The sequence below is a fragment of the Protomyctophum parallelum genome, assembly GCF_964188405.1.
Source record: "Protomyctophum parallelum genome assembly, chromosome: 4".
In the NCBI taxonomy this organism is placed as follows: Eukaryota; Metazoa; Chordata; class Actinopteri; order Myctophiformes; family Myctophidae; genus Protomyctophum; species Protomyctophum parallelum.
In genome coordinates this window covers 10743518-10771187 of record NC_139700.1, presented here as the reverse complement: position 1 = coordinate 10771187, position 27670 = coordinate 10743518, and the positions used below count along the sequence as shown (strand labels likewise).

General features: G+C 42.9%; 2 protein-coding genes across 3 annotated transcripts; both read right to left on the bottom strand.

Annotated features, from left to right (window-relative positions):
• Window positions 1-10645: 10645 nt before the first annotated feature.
• On the bottom strand, window positions 10646-20013 carry cav1 (caveolin 1). Of its 2 annotated transcripts, none has more exons than XM_083763054.1 (3): window positions 19743-20013; window positions 18552-18719; window positions 10646-11076 (listed from the first exon to the last, which is right to left on the bottom strand). In XM_083763054.1, the coding sequence occupies exons 1-3, from the start codon at window positions 19776-19778 to the stop codon at window positions 10735-10737; spliced, it is 546 nt and encodes a 181-aa protein (XP_083619180.1). In that variant the 5' UTR covers window positions 19779-20013; the 3' UTR covers window positions 10646-10734. The 2 variants fall into 2 exon arrangements, with proteins under 2 accessions (XP_083619180.1, XP_083619181.1); XM_083763055.1 differs by lacking the exon at window positions 19743-20013 and adding an exon at window positions 19272-19366.
• A 1875-nt stretch (window positions 20014-21888) lies between these two features.
• cav2 (caveolin 2) lies at window positions 21889-26327 on the bottom strand. The gene is made up of 3 exons (XM_083762591.1): window positions 26021-26327; window positions 25431-25618; window positions 21889-23690 (listed from the first exon to the last, which is right to left on the bottom strand). The coding sequence occupies exons 1-3, from the start codon at window positions 26180-26182 to the stop codon at window positions 23540-23542; spliced, it is 501 nt and encodes a 166-aa protein (XP_083618717.1). The 5' UTR covers window positions 26183-26327; the 3' UTR covers window positions 21889-23539.
• Window positions 26328-27670: the final 1343 nt, after the last annotated feature.

Here is a 27670-nt window from a genome sequence, read left to right as displayed (position 1 = left end):
GTACATTTCCACCTTCAGTCGATGCTTCATATCCATATGAGTGAAAAGGCCGGGTGATCGGTTTATTTTTCAAACGCAGTTCTTATATGAAGAGATCTAAAATCCCACCTATTATAGACCTTCATGGATCGCATTTAATAATGGGGTCTATGTTCCTGTAGAAACTGAATTTGCACATGATTGCTGCAAATTCCTCCAGAACGTGGTCTAGTTTCTTCTCTAGTGGTCCAAAGTTTATTAATACCTAGTACCAAGCGTGGTCTAAAAAATACAATTTGCGTGTGTGAACAAGTGTGCACAACCCCTGATTTTTTTTAAATCTAGTTTACAGAAAATCTGCAGGTCAAATGACAGAAACAGGAGATAGGCTCCTGCCCCTATGGGCCTCATGGCTCTGCAATCATTAAATACACGTATATGTCGGAGCATTCCGTCATAAGCAGCTGACGGTTGGATTTTATACGTATCATCATGCTACACTCGTCCTCTATAATTAAGCTTTAGTTATACTGATAAACAGAGTTATGTTTCATGTGTGTGTGCTCATAACATTTTCAGTAGTAAAAGTAGTAATACTCTCCCAGTTTACAGTTTAAATCCAGTGTACAACCTTGTGAACCTCTGAATGTGAATTATCCAGTGTATTTTGGACATTATGGGGGAGTGTAGAATAAAGCTTAATTCATGAGTGTGTAATCCTGTTCCAATCATTGACCTTCATGGATCCCATTTAATAATGGGGTCTATGTTCCTGTAGAAACTGAATTAGCACATGATGCAACCTGGTGTTGTTTTTTCTTGCACAAATGTTATGTTCTCTAGTGGTCCAGACTCCAAAGTTTATTAATACCTAACAAGTGTGGTCTAAAAAATACAATGTGTGTGTGTGTGTGTGTGTGTGTGTGTGTGTGTGTGTGTGTGTGTGTGTGTGTGTGTGTGTGTGTGTGTGTGTGTGTGTGTGTGTGTGTGTGTGTGTGAACGACCTATGAAACAGTTTAACTAAATCTAATTTACAGAAAATCTGCAGGTCAAATGACAGTAAAACAAAGAATAAGATTGAGAATGAAATTGAATATCAAGACTTGTATTTCTATCTGCAGCATAATGTTGGTGTGACATGTTCAGTATACAGTATAACAGCAGTATCATAATAATGAAACATGTAGCGTCAGACGTAATTAATCAGAAATAAATCATGATTGTCAGAAATAATGTCGATATATTGATGCAATGGGTGGAAAAAAGAGGCTCTAACAGACTCCAACACAAAATAATGACAATACTTTTCGGTTTTAATAATTTCTCTGAAAATTCATCTGGGAAAGACCCAGTGAATAAGAAATACCACAAAAAGTAATAGGTCATTTAAACAGTATACAAGTTTAAATGTGATACAAAATGTAACAAAATGGGAGAACATCATAAACCATTTTATGTGGATGTGCTAAGCTATTGTCATAATGTAAACACTAGGGTTTCTCTCCAGTGTGAATTATCCGGTGGCTTTTAAGGTTGGACAATTGAGAGAAGTGTCGTCCACAATGATCACATCCATATGGTTTCTCTCCAGTGTGGATTCTATGGTGGTTTTAAAAGGTTGGACATTTCAGCGAAGTGTTGTCCACATTGATCACATTCATAGGGTTTCTCTCCAGTGTGAATTCTCTGGTGGCTTTTAAGGCTGGACATTAGAGAGAAGTGTTGTCCACACTGATCACACCCATAGGGTTTTTCTCCAGTGTGAATTCTTGTGTGTGTTTTAGGGTGGGCCAATCGAGAGAATTGTTGTCCACACTGATCACACCCATAGGGTTTCTCTCCAGTGTGAATTATCTTGTGTGATTTAAGGCCAGCAATTTGAGAGAAGTGTTGTCCACAATGGACTTAACCTTAGCATGATTAAAATATAGGGATTCAGTTATTACTTAATCCTTAAATAATACTACAAATATTTGGTAGTTGCTGTGATGCAAAACACAAATGATCTACAGCAAAGCTACTGATAATAAGCTAACAATAAAATGACTATTGATAATATTGAGGGAATAAAAACAGAACAGTGAAAAGGGAGGTTGAGTAACATACCAAGGTCTTTGGGTTCCTCCTGTTCAGCAGAAATGTCCCTGGTGGGTTCAAGAGAGTTCATCTTCACCTGAAGTCTGCAGTCCACAGTCAGATGTGATCAGAAATGATCCTGGAGGAGTTGTGGAGAAATGACACAGACCAAGTCTTTTTATACCAGAGACACTAACTGCTTTGAATGATTGACTAAGACAACAATAGAACCATCTCTCCACCAATCACAGTCTTAGTCATACTGTCCTCCACCCTCCCCACAGATATACTCACTCAATGAATCCAAAGTGGTCACACAATAAAAAGTATTAGACCAAGGACTGAGAAACTGTGATTTGTGTATTTGTTTACGGCTACATTTGATTTGATGTGAATTTGTTTTGTATTCATTTTACACAATGACAGATATATGTGTCCTGTAAAACAGGATAAAGATGTTCAAAGAATGGAGACAGCGAAATCATGCAGCATTTGTTCACCATGCATCTCCGAGTCCTGAGTTATTCATTTATTCACAATACAATATTTCCCTGAGTACTGCTGCACTGTCCATTCAGTTATATTTATCCACTATTTATAATACTGCATCATCATATTCAGCATTTAATACTGCACTGTATTTTACTGTCTGTCTAGACATATACCATATAGCCTACATTCACGGTTCACATGTTCATAGAACATTCTAAATTACACTCAGAATTCCAACCAAAATACAATAAACATTCTCTTGTCATTCTGTTCCAAAATAGGCCTACATCCAAATAAACACCATTTCACATAATTATGTGTCATACTGTCATTCTTTCTGCATTATCAATTTAAATCCGTTTTTGGACAAATACTGTAAACTTGCCTCTAAAGTGCATTTTCATATAAGGTGCTAAAAGCATCATTTCAGGACTTAATACAAACAGTAACAGTATCCCTATTTACATGTGTATGGTGTGTAAAACCATTTCCCCAAAACCCCTTTCAACTCTGTTTAGAAGGGTGTTAAACCATGTCCCCAAAACCTTTTCAACACTGTAGAATGTAAACAAAATAAATAATGGAGCCAGCCATTCTATAAATCAAAACAAAACCTAAAACTGGAGCGGTGATACTCAAGACAGAATTAATTATTGTAACATGACGGAACATTCCCAACGTGGCTGACGCCATCTTGACTCAAGTGTGTGGCCCACACTACTACAAACGGTAATCATTTATGTGGTTTGTGAAGTATTACCCACCTGTAAAACAGGATAAAGATGTTAAAAGAATGGAGACAGCTAAATCATGCAGCGTAACAGCATTTGTTCAGTGTTCAGTTATGGAGGGAGACGGTGGCGCATGTGCTGAACACGTGCTACTACACTCTGGAAAGACACCTGTGGTCCTACACTGCCACCTATTGACCAGGTTATTTGTGGTTTTGTTGGAGAATAACATGAAAACACACTGAGTTTAAAAGAAAGACACTGGGTACAAATAATACAATCATGCAGCCTCCCTTAAATAGGAGCGGATCCTACCACAGGACAGAATCAATTAACAACATTTCTTCTCAATAACTACTTTTTTTTGTTATCAAATGTTTTTTAATTAAGACAAAAATCACAATAAGACACGTTAACATCATGAATGACTGACCAAAGATGCCACAAAATGTCATTACTCCTACTACTGTGCAATGGAAACAAAAAATAAATAAATAATGATGATAATAATAATAATAATGATTAAACCATGCCCTTAACCAAATCTGCAATACCAGACCAAATCTCAATGTTTTCCTCTTTTGCACCATGCAATCTTGCTGTAGACATTTCTAGATAAATGATATCTAGAAAGGTCAAAGCCCATTGGCGAAATGACAATGTATGAGGCGGTTTCCAGTGCGAAGCAACCATCTTCTTTGCGGCCGAAGACACAAATAAGGGTGTTATTTAATGTCAACTGGGATACATCATTTAATAAGAATAGAGATGTGATGTTAATTTGTAGAATAGTCGAAAGGTTAGTAGCAACCAAATTCCAAAATGTGAGGACACTCGGACACTCCCACACCAAGAATGTAGCCTACCTATGGTGTTCGAAGTGCAGAAAGTGCAGTGATTATTTAAAATCTGCATAGCACACAATCTACGGGGGGTTAAGTATATGTCCTATGAACAAAATGTAGATGAATTTGTTGATGATCAGGATTCCTAGAAGACAGGACTTCTCAATAACTACTTATAAATAAATACTTCCATAAATAATCAATTGTATAAAAGTAACCTAAACATACTAAAGATGTGTTACAGTGTTACATGTGTTGCATGAAAACTCAATGACCATTACTCAAAGCATAAGAAGAACACCCCTCCCCTGCACAGCACTTGTAGGGCATCGACACCCAGGCCCAGGTGCGAGCTGATCATGATTAGCAGCTCTGCTCCCCAATCCCATTGGACAACAGAGAATACAAAAAATTAGGAACAAAGCAAATACACAACCACATAACCCCAAACTAAGTGAAGTAGGCCTACTTATACTTGAAAAAGTCCACACTCCTGATCTGAACTTGGTGGAGTGCGAGAGTGAGGCAGTGGTTGAGTTTCTTTTTCACCATGTTTTTGCCTTCTCAGAGTATCTTTATAGGGTATGGGATAGGAGGCGAAGGGTGACGTACAGTATAACTAAATTGTATTATGGACATATGGCTGTTGTTATTGAATGTTATTGTTTTGTTTTTGTTTTTGTTTTGTTTTGCTGTTTTTGAATTGCTGTGTCTGAAAATCCCATGTGGAATGGGTCAATTTGTCTGGACACGAAAAAAAATAATCATTCATTCATTCATTCATTCATAATTATGCATAGCAAATAACACAACATAGGGAACAGTCACACAGCACAGTACCAGAAAATACACCATACAGGCAGTGTAACCCTAGGCACTAGGGACCTAACACTGACCCCACAAGGTTGCCTGGGTTAGTGGGTTGTAGGGTTGACCCCATAGAAAGATGTCTTTACCTGGTTACCCAAGATGCGTCCTCGTCAAACACATCTTCATAACGCCTGTTGCACACACTCTTTACCATTACCTCACAGGTGTCACTGTCCAGTCAGTGCCACAGTCTGCAGGGCATCAACACTACTCTCTCTGTATTCTCTCATCTTCCTGTTATGTCCGATTGGCTTCCCACCATGTGAAGTGCTGGAAATTTCCCCGCTGGAGCTCCATGAGTGGGTTTACTTGACCTGCATGGCCTTCCATGCTGTGTGTCTTGTTCACTGCAGAGAGAGAGAGAGAGAGAGAGAGAGAGAGCTGCTACTCAGTAATTTTCTGTTGTGGTCAATGGAGCATGTGTTGGGCAGGCGGGCTATGTTTATGGTGCGTTGCGCTTGAATGCAGTTCCAACCCCTCCTCGTGGTCAATGGAAGCCTGTGTAAGTTTGACGTTGCCTGGACAGACAGTGTATACACACGTGGCTATTGTAGATCGAGGGTCTGCTACAGTTTTCGCCACAAGCTTGCTCTAGTGGATCCATAGCCACCAACCACGTGATTGTTTAGAAGTCTTCTTTTCTTCTCACCACGAGTACCCACAGGCAGGCATGGTGCACTGACTTACCAATGCAGTGGAAAAACTTGAACCAGGACTTCAACAATCTTTTTGAAAGAAAGAGAATGGTAGTCATCTAAGCTCTAATCTATGTCTATATACTGCAGTGCATTTAGACAGCTACTGTATGCTACTGTAGTATTTATTCCATTCTGTCCCTTATAACTGCATTAGAACCTGGTGTCATCATGAATGGGACATCCTACTTAATTCCAGGGCATCTGCTGAAATAGAACAATAAACAATAGCTGGACTGAGAGAACTTGGCCTATAACGTGTTCAAACTGGTTAATGATACAGTTTTGAGTCAATGATGCTGCTTTAGTGCTTGTCATGGGCTGCATACCTTTGATTTTTTTTGGTGTAAAGCAACAATGCCTCCGGTGTGTTACCCAAGAGTTGTATTTGTTTCTTGTTACCCTGGAAACGTAGTACCAAGCCTGGCAAAAATAGAATCCAGTATAGGCCTATGTGGAGAACTTCAGAATTTATATTACATTAATTACATCCCAGACACAGGATTTTGTAAAACATATTGAGGGTAGGCTACTGCTGCTGGAAATTGTGTTAAACTACTGCTTGTTTTGTTCAAGGCAGGTGGGTGAAAATAGCACACACTAGTGCTTATATAACATTAACCCATTTAGGACTGACATAGAAATTTAAAAAGAATCTTCTAAATCATGGCATCCATCCATCCATCTTCAATCGCTTATCCGTAGTCGGGTCGCGGGGGCAACAGCTCCACCAGAGTGCTCCAAACTTCCCTCTCCATTTTCCTGAAATACCTATGTTTCTATGTCAGTGGTGCTCAATATTTCATGTCAAGGACCCCCAGAATTATCTGTATTTCGCCACCGACCCCCATCTGAAAATATTATTGTTCCAGGCACCCCCCAGAAGCAAGTATTTGCGTTAAAAACGTCGTTTGCGCTGAAATAATACATATTCAAAGATTTGAGGCACATTTTCAAGATTTTTCAAAAATAGCAGACCTGCAAGCTCATAGCGCGGCACTCGGTGCTGCGCTATGAGCTTGTAGATCTGCTATTTTTCAATAGCTAAAGTATAACATAATGTACCGTAGTTATGTACTAATATCTGCCACAGTTTTTGATTGCAAATCATCTGAAACCATTTGATCGCAAATAGTGGAAATAACTTAAAACATTTAAGTTATTATATCTTATATCCAAGTAATGTATTTGTTTTGCAGTATGAGTGCCTATGTGGTTTAATTATGGATCAAAAAAGGCAGTTGTAATCTCACTTGTGACCATGTTGTACCGCCTGTCTCCCTTTGGCTGGTACAGTATCTGTTTGGATGACCAACCCTTGATAAAACATAGGCCTACATTGTATTATAATCGAGACGAATTAGCTATTACGTTTAAATCCCGGTAGGACATGAAACTGGTTTGAAACGGATAATGGTCAAGGTCAACAGATGATGGGCACATTTTCATGCCTTATGGGAGCGATCATTATTGACCATTTGCAGACTGCGGCCAGGCCATCTTGCCATCAGAGTTTGGAAGCAGTCGTTTTCCTGCTGCCTCCTGCATTATGTGCAAACAGGTGGTAGGACAGTTGAGTGATATCTAATGAGCACTTCCAAACTGCAACTGCAAACTTAGAAAAATAATCACCTGCAAGGACAGAAAGTAGCTCATAACGTCTACAGTGGATTTTTATGAAACAAACACTTTGAGGATAGAAAGAGAATAATTCAAGCTTTCCGTACAGCTGCAATGTTGGTTTGACGTTGTTTATTACAATCAGATGTTTCTGTTTGGATGAATGGGCTGCCAATGGGAAGTAACACCTTGTCATTAACTTATTATGGTAAGACGGCCGCGGTCTGTATATGAGCCATAGGCTGCCCTGAAGAGATGATAAAATGTTTTGGGTCAAAGGATCAAGTTGATCATCATGTTCAGCACAGGCTCAGCTTAATAGCGGCCCACCTGCCTTGTTTAAATTATTGTCTACCAAATGATAGACTAGAGAAAATAATATAGCCCCGGCTCCACACTGAAATGCCAAGATGTCGAACGTGATGATTCATGCACGTAAAAGGTGATGTTTTCAGGCAATCTCTTTTACGCCAAAATAGTTCGTGATAATTTTGGTCTCATTGGTGAGGTTTATACAGATCACTGTCTGTCCCTTCCACATACTGTAGCAGACAGACAGACAGACAGACAGACAGACAGACAGACAGACAGACAGACAGACATCATTCAATTAAAGCCCATTAACATCAATATAATGTATAAAGTGACAGTTGTTGTATGTACTGTGTGCAGGCTATATAATCACTGTTCACTAATCACTAAGTTTACATTAATTAACCAACTATCACTATGATGTGTGCATGCTCATAGTTTTTATGTCAATTTTTTCTGGTTTCTGTTCCTATAGTCCGCCTCTGTACAAACATCATTTTTTTTTTTTTTTTAAGATATTTTTTTTGCGGCTTACGCCTTTTATTGATTTTTTAAGGGACAGATAGTAGGCCGACAGGAAACGGGAGAGAGATGGGGGGATGACATGCGGTAAAGGCCGTGTCGGGTTCGGGAGTCGAACCCGCGGCACACCGCGACTGGATCACCAGTCCGGTGCCCAGACCGTTACGCTACGGCCTGGGCTGTACAAACATCATTGACCCAAGAAACTAACAATTATAATGCTTTATTAGTGTAGTGGTTGGAGGTGGAGCATATGCTTTATCATGCAGAAGGTTGTGCGTTCGAACCCTGCATGGGGACGATGTCAGCATGCGGCCGGTCTGGTTCAGACTGGTTCCCAACGCCAAATAAAATGGGTTCAGATCTGAGCCAAGTCTCCTGAGGAGGCACGTCTGAAGCCTGCTCGGGACGGGGTATCGGGACGTAAAAAACAAATACATTATATCCTTTTACTGCATTGTTGCTATGACACCTTCATTTTCCTATATAAACAAATAATTAAAAGATCTAAAACAGAGACAGAATGGATTATATTAATTGTTTAATGTGCACAGCGTGATATGAGATTGTACAGTAAAAGCAGGGGAGGGAGAAAAAAAACATCTCATATAAAAATATGACCTTTTAGAGCTAAAAAAAAAAAAAAAACCTCATTCAAGAGATAGGTGCTATAAAATTACCATCCTCAAGTAGACAGCAGATAGACAAAAGGTGACTGAGTCAAAGTGAGCTTCATGTCAATAAAAATAAACATATACATATAGCCTTCTTCTGCTCACCCATCTTTACAGGGTTTGGAAGGAACGCCCTAGTTTGATAACAGTCCATGACAACATTGTGTCTACAGATAAGCAACAGGATAGGACAGTAGACCAAACTATAAGACAGAACCTAAAAATGGATCATTGGGAGGGTGCTAAGACATAATGACCATATATCATCATCAACGTAGCTTGTTTTGTGCATACATACTGTACATACAGTACATAAATTGGCAAAGATATAAAATAAAGGGGGAAAAAAGCTAGTAGCTACAACTACAGCAATGTGCATTTTAAAAAGCCTTGAGCTTCACTTAAGAAGAAGGTGTACGCTAAAAAATGGTTTAAGAAATCTGTGGTGCAGTTATACAAAAAGAAAATTACACAGTTCAAGTGACAATTCATTAAAATTGAAAAGGCTAACATTCTCCGTCACACATACACAATTTACCAGGAGGGCTGTGGAAAACATTGTCTAATGTATGTATACTTGTCATATCACGACAGGGTCGCGCTGTAACGTGGTATGTGCTTTATAGATCGTCTATTTTGGCGCACGACACTGTCGACACAACGAAGTATAAACCAGGTTTAGTCTCTTTGTTTGTATTTTGTTCTAAGCAGAGATGGAGCGGAAGTTGATGCAGGAAGAGAGAAAAAAAAGTGAATTACAAAAAACACGAGAGTGGACTGAGGACATTAAGATAAGTCCTGTGTTACTGTCGCTGTCGCCCTGTCCTATAACGTATGTGTAGCGGGCCTTATTTGACAGCAAGTTGGCTCGATTGACAAGGGGTTGCATGCAGAAACAAGGGCAGGTTCAGTGTGTCAGACTGGGAGGCTGGCTGGGGGAGAGGGTCATCATGGATGGGGGGGGGGGGGGGGGGGGGCTACGGGGGGCGGGGCACCGGGCACCAGAGGCAAGGGGCATTGTGGAGAGGTTTGGCTCAGGGGATTTTCATTTTTTCGCTGTGTCAGGTGGGATTTGGCAGATCTCTCGCTCTCTCCAGTATTGGGGACACTCGCGTTACTCCTCTTTCCGATGCCCTTTCCCGCCTCACCCAAAGGCAGACACGACATGCACGCACGCATGCACACACGCACGCACACACACACACACACACACACATACACACACACACACAAACACACACACACACACACACACACACACACACACACACACACACACACACACAGAGAGAAATCTCCAGACTAGACAGCGCTATTGTCAGTCAATCAATAGATTTGATAAGCTTCCATCAGAAAGAATTTACATCATGAGAGCAAAAGACATTCCAGCTGGCAGAAAACGAATTGAAAGGGAGCTTGCTTAGCTTGGCAACACAACAAACAAATTTAAAATAACTACAGGAAACAAACAAATCAACAGCAAATACACCAAGGAATGACCTTTGACCCTCCTGTGAACCTCGCTGGTTTGCACCAGCACTGGAGAGGAAAAACCCTTTCGGAGGAGACAGGTACAAGGAGGTGGGCCTTAGGTGTGACCTTTGTGACCTCTGTAGCCACGCCCCCACACTTAAAAGCCTCACCTTAAGCCCTCCTCCGCTCCAGCACAGAAAATATCCAACCTTCTGTTTCCGAGAGGCAACACCATACGGTATCACCCACCCCGACTATTTTCCTTCTGACTTTTCCCTCAATGTCAGTGTTACTTTGCGGCCGCCCCACCCCCCAAACCCTCCCACCCACCCCCCAACAATCCCTTGTTTCTCCTCCTCCACACCCCCCCCATGCCCTCTTTCCTGGGACCACCAACAACCACCACCTCCATCCATTCTTCCCGGGCGGAGAGAGAGGGGCTGGCTTACACCCCCTTGGTGGTGGCGATGCGGATGCCGCCGAAGCACTTGCCCATGGCCTCGAACAGCGGGTCGCAGAAGGTGTGCACGCAGATGGAGTAGACGCGGCTGACGCAGTGGATCTCGATCAGGTAGCTCTTGATGCACGGCACCACGGCCCAGATGTGCAGGAAGGACAGGATGGCGAAGAAGATGCCCCAGATGAGCGCCAGGGGGATGCCCACCAGCGCCGTCAGCAGCCGGTAGCACCAGTACTTGGTGACGGTGAACGTGGTGAAGCTGGCCTTCCACACGCCGTCGAAGCTGTAGGTCCCCGCCGGCTCGGCGATTATGTCCTCGAAGTCCACCTGGGCAGAGGAGAGAGAGACAGATACAAGATGTTGAGATGACAGTGGGTTATGAGGCATGATATAATAGTCTCTTAATTATATTGAAATTGTATTTCCTTTAGAGGATAGCCCCTTGAGATGTAACATCTATATCAATTGGGGCGGCAGTGGCTCAGGGGTATAGAGTGTACACAGATTCGAGGCTTTTGAGATGTTTACATTTTTGTTGTTTTAAATTATTGCTCATGTCATGATTGTGTGTGAGTGCATATAGGACCCGAATGTAAACAAGACGGCAAGGTCTTCGTTGTAATCCTTTTTTGACCAAATGCTTGACTGTACCTTGTGCTGTTTGCATTTTTATATTGTCTAATAAACATACACTTGTTGTCACATGTTCTAAAAATCAGTTTTTCAGCAGAATGAAAGTCAACATTGCTGTGAAAAGCAACAAATGACACGTTACTACATCACAGTGGCAGCAGTGATGTAGATCACAGATAGATCTGCTCTAAAAGCAGTCATCTCTTCAGATAGTGTCACTTATTCGTCATACGTACCAAATACTGTACACTACATGGACGTATTATACCGTTATTGTCTCAGCATTCTGTAAGTATTTTGATATTGTCCTAAATGGGGCATGAGTCCCACACACCTCTGGCACATGAGCAGGTGAAAGCAAAACAATGTATTAGCAAATCCAATTTGAGCCGGCTCAGTGGGCAGTGAAATCCAATGACAAACATCACAGCTGCATGCCAGCTTGTTGCACTCACGACACAGACACGGCGATTGCTCAAGATGCCAATATTGATTGAATGCAGGGTTACGTCAAACAAAAACAATAAGCCCTGCGTGGGCTTCATAATGGAGAGAGAGAGTGGAGTTCATTAAATCCCTGGGATTCAGTTTCTTCACTCCATGGTAATCAGCTTGTTGACAGAGATCAGGGGGAGATTCCTGAGAGATTTATGGCTCCCCTGCTCACAGAGACTGGTACTGTGTGAACCCCAGTCTGCTGCCCCACCCCAAACACTGGTTACTCCACACAGTACACATCTCTATGGAAGCTGCTCTGCTTTCACTCCCTGGAAAAGACATCCTTCTCCACTCTGTCACGCCACATTCCTCACCGATAGATAGATAGATAGATAGATAGATAGATAGATAGATAGATAGATAGATAGATAGATAGATAGATAGATAGATAGATAGATAGATAGATAGATAGATAGATAGATAGATAGATAGATAGATAGATAGATAGTACTTAGTTTAGACAGTCTTTGGTTTAGACTAGTCATTGGTTAGACCAGTCATTAGTCCTACAACTACAACCTACGTATCTCAAACCCTCACCCTAAACCTAACCTCCCACGGGGCAGCACACCTAAACCTAACCAATGACTAGTCTAAACTAAGTATGCACCCCAGATGGCTCTGAGAGAGAGTGGTTACAGTACAGAAACAATGCATGAGGAGATGGTGCTCTTTAACCCAACCATTATCATCAGCACCACCTGTATTACTCTTGAACTCACTTAGCCATTGCATGGTCCCGTGAACAAGCACACACACGCACGCACGCACGCACACACACACGCACAACTACACATACACACAAACACACAGAGAGAGGCCCATCAGTAGCCAGCATCGTGCAGAGATGAGCGTGACATTTTAATTCTCCTCTGTGTAAACAGAGCTCTCAGGCTGTCAGCCTCTAAATGGACTGTCCTCAGTGTCATCACTACTAGTGCCCAGTGTATACACAGCGTGTACACCACGTGCACAATGCACATACACACACACACATAGGCTACAGGCCTCTCTCTTTCTCTGCCTCCTTTCCATCTCTCTGGCTCCCTTTCTCTGAACTCCCTCTCTCTGTTTCTCTGTCTGCTCTCTCTCCACATTTCAAACACGTTCTGCCTCAGTTATTGTTCTCTGTCAGCAACGCATTTGTTACTTGACCGCGTATATAGCGCCCGTTTGATACAACAGGACCGCCCTGCATCAGATGTTCACGCCCTGGTCTCTTCTCGCTATTATAATTTTTATATATTTTATTAGATTGTTTATATTTATGTACATGATTCATCTTTTTATAAGTTATACCCAAACTCTTTTGGAAGGGATCATGAAAATGTGCATCATTTATTTAAAAGGAGTTCAGATGTTGAATATCACATTTTGGCTCCCTATAAATCCCAACAAACGGCAGCTTTATGGTTTCATTCTTAAAAAACTCCCAAATGCACATGGCAGGAGAAAGCCTCACTCGCATGCAGTGCCAACAGCCTGACTCACTGGAGCCTTATAATATAAATCTCACTGCAGCCACAAAACCCATGCGCCGTCCATTTATTTTTCCACGGCTACAAATTCTGAAGCATGCAGGACCGGTTCTACGTCAGTTTCCATAACTCCTGATTGGGACTAAATGAGAGCCTTCTGCAGACTGGCACAAACACGCCACCACAAAATAAGATGATGGAGATGTTGGGATTTGAAGGGAGATTGCGGGCTCTTTGGCTCACTGTAGAGTTCTGTAGTAGTGAACCGTCTCATTCAAGGTTGCCTCCAGTTGCATGCCTTTGTGATAGATTTGTGAAAAATGTTCTCGGTAATTAATCATGTGTGTACTTGACTTGTTCCTTGTTTTTCTTTTTACCACGCCTTTCTCTGCCTACGATCAACAGCTCCTCTTTCTTTCTTTTTTTGTGTGTTTCACTTGTGAATGTGATCTATGTATGAGTCGTTCCCAAACGGCATCCCTTTGAATAACCTTTTCATCCATGTCACCCCTTAATCACATTGTATGTTGTTTAGAACCTTACATTTATTCATGTCATATTACTGTAGGCAAATTCGTAACTCTTTCCCCCTAACCCTTTTAGACCTGAGGACGATTCTACAAATGCCTTCTAAATCCTGACAGTTTTCTGAAAAACAGTCAGTGGTTCTCCAACATTTTCATGTCAAGGACCCCCAAATATATTATATGTAATTGGCCGCCGACCCCCATCTGAAAATATGTTGTTCCATGCAGGGACTCCACAGAAGAAAAGATTTGAGTTAAAGATGTTCGCTGTGAAAGAATATACAGTATTTTCAAAGGTTTGTGCCACATTTTCACGATTTTTCAAAAATAGCAGCTATTTTTCAATAGCTATAACACAATGCTTAAAACACCAAAAGGGGTTCCCGCCCAGAATGGTTAAATAACTTTTTCATCCATGTCACCCCTGAATCACACTGTATATTATTTAGAACCTTACATTTATGTCATATTGCTGTAGGCAAATTCGTAACTCTTCCCCCCTAAGATACGTAGTAAGGTATGTCATGAGGAAAACTTGAGCTTGATCTGTTTCCATTTGGACAAAGTGACAACTCTATAGGCCTACTTGACGATAAAATCATTTGAACCCCAGCATCCCTATTCTGGGGGAGCATTCACCAAAAATAGACAAAGTACAGTGAAACTCAGGTCTTTTTTACCAAGTATGGAGTTGGTTAAACTGAAATGATATTGATAAAATTCTAAATATTATCAAAGCATTCCGAGGCACCCCTGGACTTGCGTCTCGGGTCTATTACATTAAGTAATAGATTAGTTTCTCAAAGTGGGCATCCTCACTTTGAGAAACCCTGATCTATTACTTGGTCATTGTGTGCTGCCCCCCCCCCCCCCCCCCCCCCACCACACCTTGGACCACAAACAGCAGATCTACAAGCTCACTATGTGTGAAGCTCCAACAAAGTGTATAACTCAGGCTTTATTACATCTGCCACTATTGGTTACTTGTAATGTTGGTGATCTACGTTTGCACAATTGTAGGGTTCCCTTCCCTCGACTTCCCTGCAGGTTATGGGAATATGATTTATGGAAAGGCTGTTACTGTATACTGTATCATCATGCACTAGTCATAATCGTGCCGGCTGCTACACATTTACGTTCCTGGGTTTGCTGTTTTTGCTGCCCTGCTGTGGGTATGATTCACTGTCTCTACTTCTGAGGTCCCATTACAATTATACAGCCTCGACATGAAACAATGGAGTCTCAGGGTCAGCTGCCATGGCAACAGTATTATTATAAGTAAACAGAGCGATGTGCCACATTCCCAGAGCAGTGTCAGCAGTGTGACAGCATAGAGAGAGCACTGGGGTCAAAGGGTACAGGAGACGAGACATGGATAGAAATATATCACAGTTTTAGTTTAAAACCGGTATGACATAATAATTCTCATTTTTTCATGTATTCTTTGGACTTTTAAGGTGTTACGATAGAATCAATAGCAGAGATGAAGTTCATAGTCCTTTCTAAGGACCTTTTTTTTTTAAAGAAAGGTATATAAGAGTGTCAAAGGGAGTCAAGCCTGAAACGGCTGATCCGGTGCTTCACAGGTACAACTTTACAAGGACATGAGTTGCATAAGGAGAAGAGACTGGAGCAGCACGGACATTTAGAGCCTTTTATTGGGTGCTAAGTATACAAAAACCGACTAACGTTTCGACCTTGCGGTCTTCATCAGAGTCATGAAGTGATGAAGACCGCAAGGTCGAAACGTTTTGTATACTTTGTATACTTAGCACCTAATAAAAGGCTCTAAATGTCCGTGCTGCTCCAGTCTCTGCTCCTTATGTATAAGAGTGTCTCAGAGCCTCTGCTTGATGACCCAAAAGTCTAATTCTGTATCTCCCCTGGCAATAAGAAGTTTGCTTTCTTTCCATTTGGGAGACCTGCGTTCGAATCTTGGGCGTTACACTCTCTTTCAAAGGCTGTCACGATCACATGTCCAAAATGACCCAAAGTGCACACACACACACACACGGCACACACATGCATGTACTGTATGCATGCACGTACGCGTGCGTGTGTGGGCGTGCCTCTGTTACGTTAGCTGCCCTCCGGAGTTCCGTGCAGCATCCTCAGACCTCAGACCGGCCCAGGGAGTGCATGCGGGACTAGACTGCAGCTATATAAAGACACAGTACGCTTTCTCTCCAGAGGGAAAATATTCTATTCCCACTCAGGGCTAAACTCAGCGTGGATGTCAGCGCTGCAGCCACTTTGATGTGGCCAGATGATTGAGGCCAGCTGCTGGCTTACGGGAGAAGGGCTATATGCAGGCCTGTTTAATTGAGGGAGTGTGTGTGTGTGTGTGTGTGTGTGTGTGTGTGTGTGTGTGTGTGTGTGTGTGTGTGTGACTGTGTGTGTGTGTGTGTGTGTGTGTGTGTGTGTGTGTGTGTGTGTGTGTGTGTGTGTATGTGCGTGTGTGTGCGCGTGTGTGTGCGTGTGCATGTGCGTGTGTGTGTGTGTGTGCGTGTGTGTGTGCGTGTTGTGGCAGATTACAAACTGCTCATTGGAAGGGATTCCCCTCTCGTCTACGTAACAGGAAGTGCACGATAACCCCCCCGCCCACACACACACACACACACACACACACACACACACACACACACACACACACACACACACACACACTACAATCAAAACCCTACAACCCACCACTTAAACCCCTCTATTCTTAATAAAACAGGCCTGAGTTACAACTGTACTTGGAGTGGGTTGCTTTTTCAGAAACGATAGTAAAATACGTACTTTTTACTACCCAGCACCTCGTGGAGGTGCTGGGTTCAAAAGGTGACATAGCAAAAGAGATGGGAACCCTCTCATATGCTCCAAAAGCTTTTGCTTTTTTCCATCGACATGTAGCCATGTGAACTTGTAGATCGACATTTTGGCGAGCGTTTCCCCCAGCCAGCCAGGCTGGGGTTTCAAAGGGTTAGTGGTTGTTGGCTGAAATACATACTGTATACAGGCAGCTCTCCGGGCACATGATGCATGCTGGGACACCATGTTGTACAGTAGGAGGAAGGAAGGCATGTGATCTTGCATGATTCCACCAGTGGGGGGGGGGGGGGGGGGCTGCTAAAGTTGATTAAGAGGGGCGGCTGCTGCCAATCATAAGGCTTCGTGCTATTCTGGGACTGACTGCTGTAGGCCAGGGAGATTCTGACTCACCGTCACAATGACCAGATGAGGAGGGGGAGAGAGAGAGAGAGAGAGAGAGAGAGAGAGAGAGAGAGAGAGAGAGAGAGAGAGAGAGAGAGAGAGAGAGAGATAAGTGTATCATGAAACGAGGGGAAACCCATGTGGCAGTCATTTCATAATCCTAGTATCCCCCAGTATGGGATCCAGTCAGCCAAAAGATAAGATTATCTTTCCATGAACTTAAATGCTCAGTTTGAAAGATGACCGCAATGTACACCGACAAACGCCTACATATATCAGCAACATCATAAGCATGACAGGGAGGAGAGTGTGGCGGTGAGAAAGGAGCCTATAGGGAATGAGGGAGGGAAGGAAGGAGGGAGGGGGTAGTAAGGGATATCCCTTACGCACCAACCCTTTTGGGTGTTTCCCTGTGTTTCAACGAAAAGTTCAGCCGTTTCAAAGGGTTGCCTCCCCCTGTGCCGACTGCCGTGCAGCGATCCATGCTGACCCCAAACCCCAGATGAAAAAACCCAGGGTTGGTTGAGCTCAGTTGGCCCTCAACGATAGATCGCTTGGGACAGCTGCGTCTGCTGCGGTTCCCACTATATACAGTAGCCTACAGTACACACACACACACACACACACACACACACACACACACACACACACACACACACAGCACACACACCCCACGTCAGGTGGTTTTCAGCGCGCTATCACAAGGCCCCTCTCAACGTACGCCTAGCTTGTTTAAATAAACACGTCTGTTTATGCGGTTACACTAGACTCTTACGGAAAGAATTTCGCTCTCCCGAGTGAGTCCCGAGCACTCAGAAGAGACAGAACGGAACGGGGGGTTGCAGTGTGAGACAAGGTCTGTGCGTCTGTTCCGACAACAGGAAATTCGTAATGTAACGTTTCCTCTGCGAGCCACTGGGAAGATGATGTTATAATGGACACATTTGGCTTACAACAAAAAGCGCAGCCGCAGACAATATGTTTTGCGGGTCTTTTAAAATAAGCCCATGGCCATGCGTAATCTATCTGACAGTCTGTCACTCACTACAGTAGCCTATATATGTTTTAACACCCTAATCCATCACCGGAATGTAACTTGGTGGGAAAAAATCTAGTGGAAATACAATGCAATGCAATGCACGCCACCACGAGCGTGCGTGCGCGCGGAGCAGAGCGCAACAGAAAACTGGTGCGCCTTTGACGCACAAAAGGAGAACATTTGACAGCTCCCCCTCCGCGCCCCAGACCCCAGTGAGTGGTGAGCGACAAGTGAAGTGATGACACTGTAGCCTACAACCACGATCGGAAACACACACACATGGGGTTAAGTAATGTGATGATTATTGCCTATTGTCAAACTGGTTGCCTATCCCCAAGCTAAACCAATAACAGCAGCGGTAACCTTAAAGTATACAAACTCACTGAAGTAGCGCCATCATGCCTTTATAGAGTTTAATAATGAACTCACCTTTACTACATCGTCGTTTACGCGTTTGGGGTCCCGGTTGACCAGGTCGATTTCCTTCGTGTGAATATCCTCCATCGTCTTCTCGTTCATACTGTCGTTATCCATGTCTTTGTTATTGGGCTTGTAAATGTTCCCTTGTTTCCTGATGAACGGCGAATGCGGAAAGTCCTGTTGAAAAGAAAATCCAAGAGGAAAAGAAGAGGTTGAAGATCGGGAGCTAGATCGACGGGGGCAGTGTATGTGCGTGGACCGTGAGGGAGTACTGTGTGCGTGCGTGCGCGCGCGTGTGTGTATGTGTGTGTGTGTGTGTGTGTGTGTGTGTGTGTGTGTGTGTGTGTGAAGGGGATAGAGAGAGAGAGGAGAGACAGTAGTAGCCGACACAGGGAGGGGAGACGGGAGCGCTTGAAGTTAGCAGGCTGACCGAGCCTGGGATGGGTTTAAATGGATAAAAAGTGAAGCACCACACCCCTCAATTGCCGAGATCCGAATCTCACCGCAAGGGGTCATCATCAAGCGTTCAAACAATGAGTGCGTAAAGAGCACACACACAGCCCATAATACAGGCTATAATGGCCCCTGCGAACCTGTCAGCACCTTCAGCAAGCATATTCTATCTAGTACAAACAGACGTGCATTTTCATCATACAAGCTATAAGCACGCGGTGACGGGAAAGCTACTATATGTAAGCGAAATTACACAATGTTACACGTTAAACGTACAATGAGTTACCCAAACGAAGCAGACCATTGCGCACGCGTCGCCAATCAACTGTTCAGAAAAGCGTCAAAAGATAATCCATGGTTATTTTGGGGGAGAGGAAAAACGGGTTAGAATTGAAAATGAAATCCAACACACCAGTGCTAATGGGTCTTGCACATTAACTCGCTGCCTGTGTGTGCATGGAGTAGCTCACGAATAGGTGCCAAGGAAGATAAAGTAGCTATCGGCAAATAGCGCTGCCGGGATCGAGTTTTAAAACAAAGTTTAAATTCCAGTCTTTGAAAGGCATTCCAGCCTGGTCCAGTCGTGGTTCGGAATTCAAATTACGGCAGGGAAGACTTCGCACTGTCTCGGGAAAATCGCCGCGGTCTACACCAGCAAAACTCGCAAACATGACGCGCTCCTGTAACATACCTGAAAGAGTCAGTCGAGATAGACGGCCAATTTTTACACGAGAAACCAAACCATACCTCGTCTGTTTCGTTGTCCTTAAGTCCGCCTGTCATGCTAGCTGCCCGCGCGCCTCAAAGTGTAAAAGGATGAGCGCGTTTTAACAGGCAAGAAGATAGGAACAGAAAATTACTGAAAGTCAAGTGGGAGGCGTAGGGGACTGGGAAGGAAGGGGGGCTCCTCTGACTTTTACCGCTGTACTAATTCCTGCCCAGTTTTCTATCTACGTGACACGCATGTAATGAATGCCAGTGCCAGGGCTGTGAGAAACTTCAAACTAGTCGGTGCGCTCCTCTCACTCACATCACATGTCTCTTGTTGCGCGGCGTCTTGCAGCCATCATACTAGGCTCAGTAGGCTGTCACCTGCGCGCACATGCAGGCATCACTGGAGCCCGAAACTGTCTTAACTTGTCATTCAACACACGACGTCGTTATATACACCAACTGTTTAGTGGCAGAGAAACTGACGTGATTTCGAACATAATATTAACCACGCCTATTCCTAATTGGCCTGCTTGTAGCTATAGGGGGAATGGCATAATATGATATAGCGTCAATTACTTACTCAATGCCAAGGTCAAGTTCATGTAACCTGCCGGCGGCCACTGATCTAGTTTGTGTACATTCTTATCAGATGACGCCCAGGGCGACTCACCTTGAGACTGAAGAGCTGAGATGACAGTTGACACCCAGCTGCAGTTGGTATAGCCTGCAGCCAGGAGGACTGAGGAGTGTGTTTTGATTTCAACCAGACGATGTGATCAGCAGTTTATTTATTCACTATCTGATCTGATGGGCGCCACGTTATGGAATAGATCATCAAAATAACACAATGCTGTGTAGTTTTATGCAATATGCACGCACAGGTCGAGGTCTATTTCAGAATAATATAAAGAGAAGAAAGAGTGGTGCAGGCTGTGTGTGTGTGTGTGTGTGTGTGTGTGTGTGTGTGTGTGTGTGTGTGTGTGTGTGTGTGTGTGTGTGTGTGTGTGCGTGCGTGCATGCGTGTGTGTGTGTGTGTGTGACAGAGAGAGAGAGAGAGAGAGAGAGAGAGAGAGAGAGAGATTGAAGGGTGTGGTTCTGAATAGTGTTATTTAATCTTTGGCTGAGATCACAGTATGCAGTCAGTAACATATTTTGACCTTCATGATGTATAGTGAAGTGAAGTGGTAGAATGATATCACAAAGTTGCACTGCAAAGGCAGATAAGTCTGCATGGCTATACACAAGGCTAGTGAAGCGGTGTGGTCCAAGGTGAAATATCTTTAGACCGACAGCTCTTAGAACATGTTTGATGACCATGGGGGCTGTAATTATGTCAAGTACATCCCATTAAAGAAGCATGTTGTACTGTGTAGTAAGCCAGACAGCTCTTACAAATGGAATTGATTCATCATTTACTTTGGGTATCCGGAGAACTTGCCGCAATTTGAGCCACGGACCACCATGTTATTGTTGTTTAAGATTTCCATGCATTACAGGCAAATGTCGATCAAAATAACAATTCTTCTACATTCTCAAATTGTGTAGACTTCTTGTAAATTAAGTATAATGCCGGTGTTTAACAATAATTTTACTCTTGAGAGCGTACAATGAAGCCAAATGGACCTGTAAGGGTCCATTTGGTTTCATTTTACACTCTCAAGAGTCTATATAAGGGTCCATTTTGTTACCATCTCTCTGTCATTTAGCTGGGGACCAACCTGGAACCCCCTCAAGGACCACTGGTGGTCTCCAGACCACTGGTTGAAAACCGATGTTCTAAACTAAAGAGAATCCTATAGAGTTAAGTGCGGCAGGTATACAGAATGCTGTGCAGGCCTGTAGCTTCATCAGTAAGCCCCCAGGTCTTGTTCCATATTATTCCCAAACCACAATCCCTGCTGATGTAGTGATTTACGAGTCCGTTCTGGCACATAGCTACACATCACAGCCCTGCTGCTGTGCTCTGCTCACCCACACTGACAGAACCAAAACAGACGCATACAGAAGAATAACACCTCCACCTTTTATCTGATCCGGAAGAACACTTTTATTTTTTATCTGGTTTTGGTTTGTAAGATTTTTCAGAACATACATTTGTGGTGTGGGGTCATATAAAACTTGGAAGAAAATAATATGCTATTCAAACATATACATACCTGGATGCACCTGGGACGTATCCTCAGTGATGTATCCCAATCGATTGGATTCTCTGACTTTATATAAATTCTTTTGAATGATAAACTTGCATTGATTCCTAGCATGATAAATATATTTTGTTACAAAACCCTGTGGCTTCATTTGCAGATCTGACTTGAGGGTGTGTAAAACTAATCTTGAGCACACCTGTTCTATTGCACAACCTCCCAAATCAAAGAAAATGTGTACTAGTCATCATAAATTCGTCAATATAAATGAAGCATTCCTATAACCAACCACTGACTGACATACTGGCTGGCAGCTTGTCAAATAGCAGACTGACAGAACCATTGGGCTCTGCTTGTCGGTGGGAAAACATCAAGTCTAATGTGACTTCGGTTGTGTCGGGAGCCAAACTAGTGGCATTCTCCGGTTTGGATAACAAATCTGTTCACTCGTTATCTAGCAGAGCTACAGCAGATGGACATAAATGGGAATAATTCTGTACGCTTGTACCTGGTCAAGTTTCAACAAAGAGGGGCAAATTGCATCTCATTTGTTACAATAAAAGACAGCAGTCTGTCCTAGACAATGCTCTCTGCTTTAGTTTCATAGCATATTGGTTCGCTAGCATTGATACAGCTCGTAAAAAGCTGTGTTGAAACATGTTCTGATCCAAAATAAAAAAGGAAACTTGACACGTGTGTTGCTAATCTTTGCTTTATGTCCTGTCTTTGACGATAACAGTGGAAGCACATAGCTGTCTTAAGCATCATGCATCTACTTGTCACTCTTTTAGGGGGAAAGACACCTGCTGTTAACACACGTTTACCTATAGCAAAATACATTGGTCATACATTTCTGTGCAGTGATAACAACATTATTAAATCCAAGACATTATTTTAATGTAATCTGCCAAAACCCATTTGAGCTCACATATTTGGTAGCGCAGGTTCAATAATTAGCCTGTATTAAGACAACATGACACGTACCATTCATGCCCTAAACTGCGTTCAGCTCTCTTCATGTAGGTTCTCATCATACAAAACAAATGCCCAAAAGTATTTCCAATGCACTGCTAGAGCTAATTAGATCAACAGAACAGAGCAGCATCAAAAGAGAGTCAGTGATTAAATAACCTGGCGAAGGTGTGCAATAAGCTGCATCTTGGCACCTGAAATTATATACAGTATATATTATGTCTGACACCACCAGCTACATATTACATATTTTCATTACAATCAACCTCTAGCTGAATGCCTTGCAATATATACACAACACAGCATGAAAAGCAGGGGCTGCAAAAATAAATGTTACATCTCAAACGGCCTTAACAGTAAAAAAGATAAACCCTGTTGTACTCAATCCGCCTTCTTTCAGGCATAAAATAATGGAATGGCGAGAATATATTTTGGTCACGTAAGGAAAAGATTACGTTTAAGTAACTCTGAAGTATACTAACTCTTAATCATGGTCACATTTCTAAAGCTACTGTGTGTTGTCTATGGCCAGTTTTGGCCACTTAAATCTTCAGTTTTAACAGCTTAGCCACTTTATACCGGAATCCACCAGCTATATTCAAATGTAGCATTTCTGAAAGGGCTACACTTTCATCACCCCCACCCACTCAACCCTCTCATTTTTTTATACGCTGATCTTTCCTATATATTTCTCGCAGGACAGAGGTGCCAGTGTCAGTTGTGTGTGGTCTCAATGTGAACAGAGGACAGTATTTTGCCAGCGCTGTGGTAGCAGGGGGCTATAAACGTGTCCGTCAGACTTCTCCATACGACCTTGACCGACGGTAAGGCCATCATACAGCTCTGGATCACCGGCATTGCAATCCTGGAGAGAAAGGGTCACAGGTTCATCAGTAACGTGCATCGTCTCATCTGAGTCAGTCTTTAGAAAGATCTTGAAGAACGATCATTTGTAGTGATTATAGGAAGATATTCTGTAAGAGAAATCCAGCTGTTTGTTTATATACCCTCAAATTCTGATTCTAAAGGGGCTCTGTCTGAGTTCACTCTCTTCTCTGTGTTGTCTGAAAACAATGTCATTTGTGAACCAAAGGGGTTCACAACTTCAGTCACCAATGACTTAGCATCTAGATAGAACTGTTGCAAGAGTTTTCACCATGGCAGTGTGTGGAATGCCAACAATAAGAAAAGGCATTAATGACTAAATATGGGAGCAAAATTCTGAAGTTAGGAGTGGGCGGTATCACTTGGTATGTGGCACTTTAATTTAACAAAAGGCATTTTTCCCAGAAAGAGTTGAACATTTTCATCATAACTCAAAAGTTTTAGGTTTTAGTCACCATTGCACTTTGCCACAAATACATGCACAATGTTATCACATGAAATAAGAGGCCCATTGAAAGGCATGCTATTGTGAAAGGTACGTGAAATTTCTATCCCTAACATTCCACATACAGTAATATATCGATCAGAGATGATGGCCATCTCGATCGTTATCTGCTCAAGCAAAAACACAATTACTCTATTGATGAACCTGGTTAGTTTAAAGTAATCAGCACTCGACTGAGTCCAAAACCTCGCTTAAGAGTGTCAGGGATAAAGGTCACATATACGTAATTACGAAATGCCTAAGTTTCTCACTCTTCCTAACTCGAGAATGTCCCACTCTCCTCTCAAAATAGGCTTGAGTTGCTGCTACAGTCCAACTAGCTCTGGTCCATAGCTCTAATGCTCTAATTAGAGCAATGTTACTCTTCTCTTCCTGCGTTCACATGAAATGCATGCAGACCAGCCTCTCGTCTGTAGCGAAAATAAAAATTACGTTTTTGCTACTCACCAATACAAAGGCGGATTGTGTTATTAGAATTTGTGTAACTCAAGTGTAACTCATTCTTCCCAACTTTCCATACTGTGCTGCAATGGGCACTTTGGGCATATAGTTTTGATGTTGTTTCAGTGAGTGTTCATTTGACATGTTTGTATGATTTCTGCCTGAAAGTTGGGAGATATTATGTCAAACTCAAGGCCCGGGGGGCCAAATCAGGCCCGTGAATGAATTATCTTTGGATGATATTTAATTAGTATTAGAACTGGCCCTCTGGTATACTGCACGGACCACCATAATACTACAAGTCCTGCTTTGTGAGGATCATAGAACAGGAAACTGAGCTTAATAATAATTCATTTTCAGTTTTAAATGCAATTACATTTTTGCTATTTGCCTGGGACGACCGCGGTGCCCGTGTGTTGAAACACAGTCCGGCCCTTGACTTCTACCAATTTCTTTATTTTGGCCCATTTGAGTTTGACATGTTGCATATAGGCTACATTGTAGCCTAGATGCAAAAGCAAAGCAGCAGACAAGCTGAGATGATAATGAAAACACATGAAGCAACCATGGTGTATTTTGAGTGTGGAAATGTCATGGGGTCAAAAAGGCCAGAATAAATATAATTATAAAGAAGGCAATGGAAAAATGTGGCGTCTGTTCAAACACTGAAACAAACAGATAGTGTGCAGGGCAGGCTTAGTTATGGCTGTATGTAAACAGTAGCATGTGTGTGTTCAGACTGAAGCGTCCAACTGCAAGTTCAAAACGTCGTACCAAATGTGAACACAGCTGAGCACCCCGAATACAAGTCCCAAGATGAAGGCCATTGGCACGGCCAGGAGCGTGGTCAGCAGTCGGTAGAAGACGTATTTCACCAGCTCAAAGACGGCATGGCTTCCTATCCACACTCTGTCGAAACTGTGTGCCGAGCTGGGCTCCGCGATAACGTCGTCAAAACCAACCTGTGTGGGGCAGAAATAATAACACACACACACAGAGAGAGGGAGAGAGAGAGAGAGAGAGATTAGAAACCTTTGTTAATTGTGTAGTCGGTTAATTTATTGTGTAGGGCTGAGTGGTTTGTCGCTCGGCTCTGGAAATGATGGATCGGTGGAACGCGAACGAGTGCGCGCAGGCTGCAGCTTCCAGGTATATAAATACGACACAGTACAGGATTGTAAATGTTAACCCCGCCAGCACTTTGTTGTTTGTAGTCTACTTTGTAATGTAAAACAACCATATTAGGCATTAACTCTAGTGGTTACGGAAGGAACTATAGGCTATTATACAGCCTATAGTTTAACGTTTAAACATCCATTGTGGCCAAATTGCGCACGGCATGCTGTCATTGCTTTATTGGTTACCTTCAAGTGCGCGTTGATATCATTCGGATCCCGGTCCGGGGGAGACGTCGTCGTGGTGTAGTACACCTTTTCTTTCTTGGATAGGATCGGTTCTATCGACCTGTTGAACTCGTCCTCGTCCATAATTACGCTCGTGTCAAATCTCTCCTTTTCGAGACCCATGTTGTTCACTCACTCAGTTGTCAGCAGTCAGACAGACAGACAGACAGACAGACGGACGGGCGGCGCTGGGACAGTCTGGTAGCTCAGTCAGTCAGTCAGCCTGCCTCCGGTGCGCTGCGCTGTGTGCCGAGCGCACTGAGCCAGACCCACGCCCCGTGCGGAAAGCGCCACGATGGGGGGCAGAGGAGACTCGAGAGGAGTCTGGAGACACAACAAGAGGTCCCATGCAGCCATGTCCCCGGATACGTTTCACACTGAACAACGGTGACAACCACAACCATATAGTGCTGAATGCTGATGATGTTTGATAACTGATATAGTGGTGGCCGGTAGGCACTGGTGGCTCATTTTAGTCAAGGAAGAGTGAACTGAGCTGAACTCAGCTCAGTTTACTGTGTGAACTGTGAGTGCATTTTTTGTTAATTATAGGTTAGTTCTCTCACACCTGAGAACTATTTTCCTAAAGTGAAAGTAGTTTATGGATTGCAGTTTGAATGGTTACATTTTTATTTTATCATGGTATTATTATAGGTAGGGATGTCCCCAATTTCTGTGTTAACCGATACCGAATACCGATACTAGAGAATAATATATATAATAATAAAAAAAGAAAAAAGGGCCGATCCGATACTTTTCCGTTACCGATACAGTAGCGGGGACATATATGCTATATACCGGTCTCCCGGACCCGAAGACTCCAGCGCTATATTGCTTCATTCACTGGACAGTTTCCCTGCCTTCACAGATTTATGGCTCTCTGGCTCTGTCCTGTCCTGTTTATGTAAGATGAACACTTGTCTGACATTTGGCTTTGTGGAACACCATTAGAATCACTGGAGAGTTCTTAAAATTGTCTAAACAAAGGAAACCTAACAGGAAACCCATTTTCCTAGCATCATACTGCTTCACACATCTAAAATGGCCAGGCATATCATTTCAAGATTTCAGCCATGAGCCAAGTTACATAAAAATGCTGGTTGACTAATTATACCTGAGGCACTGAAACAACAGGTCTGGGAATGCACTTTTTTAATTGACGTTTTTGCAGTAATAGGGCATAACATGTGTGCTAATTAGTAGCCCAGTTAGGGCCCAGTTAGGGCCTGGCCTTAATTTTGATGGCCGGCTCCATAAATGCAGATTGCAGATCTGGGTGATGATCCAGTCTTCTCCATGTATGGCTATCCAGGGTTTGATGAGGTGCAAGTGGCGATCAGTGTCGTGATCTTTTTATATGGATATATTATGGAGGCGTGACTGACGGACTGACTGACACGAGGCGTGACTGACTGACATGAAACGCAGAATCTTAAAAACATATTACAAAAAGCAGGTGCATACGCCTTCTTCTAGTGTGAGGTCAGTTAAAAATCTTTTGAAAACAGCCTATGAAACAAGGACATCCAGCTTCAGCTTGTGTCCATAGAGGTGGAGCATGCACCCTGAAGGCAGTATCTCCCAGTTTAGAAGAGGTTTTTGGTACCTTCA

What these genes read in the sequence shown, in the direction of transcription:
- cav1 (XM_083763054.1), bottom strand. Translation starts at nt 19,778, where the DNA reads ATGACAGGCGGACTTAAGGACAACGAAACAGACGAG. An exon ending in AGGACAACGAAACAGACGAG is followed by an intron (nt 18,720 to 19,742) that starts GTATGGTTTGGT and finishes TCTTTTCAACAG; the next exon opens with GACTTTCCGCATTCGCCGTT. An exon ending in TAAACGACGATGTAGTAAAG is followed by an intron (nt 11,077 to 18,551) that starts GTGAGTTCATTA and finishes TCCTCTGCCCAG; the next exon opens with GTGGACTTCGAGGACATAAT.
- cav2 (XM_083762591.1), bottom strand. Translation starts at nt 26,182, where the DNA reads ATGGGTCTCGAAAAGGAGAGATTTGACACGAGCGTAATTATGGACGAG. An exon ending in ATATCAACGCGCACTTGAAG is followed by an intron (nt 25,619 to 26,020) that starts GTAACCAATAAA and finishes TGCCCCACACAG; the next exon opens with GTTGGTTTTGACGACGTTAT. An exon ending in CTCAGCTGTGTTCACATTTG is followed by an intron (nt 23,691 to 25,430) that starts GTACGACGTTTT and finishes CTTTCTCTCCAG; the next exon opens with GATTGCAATGCCGGTGATCC.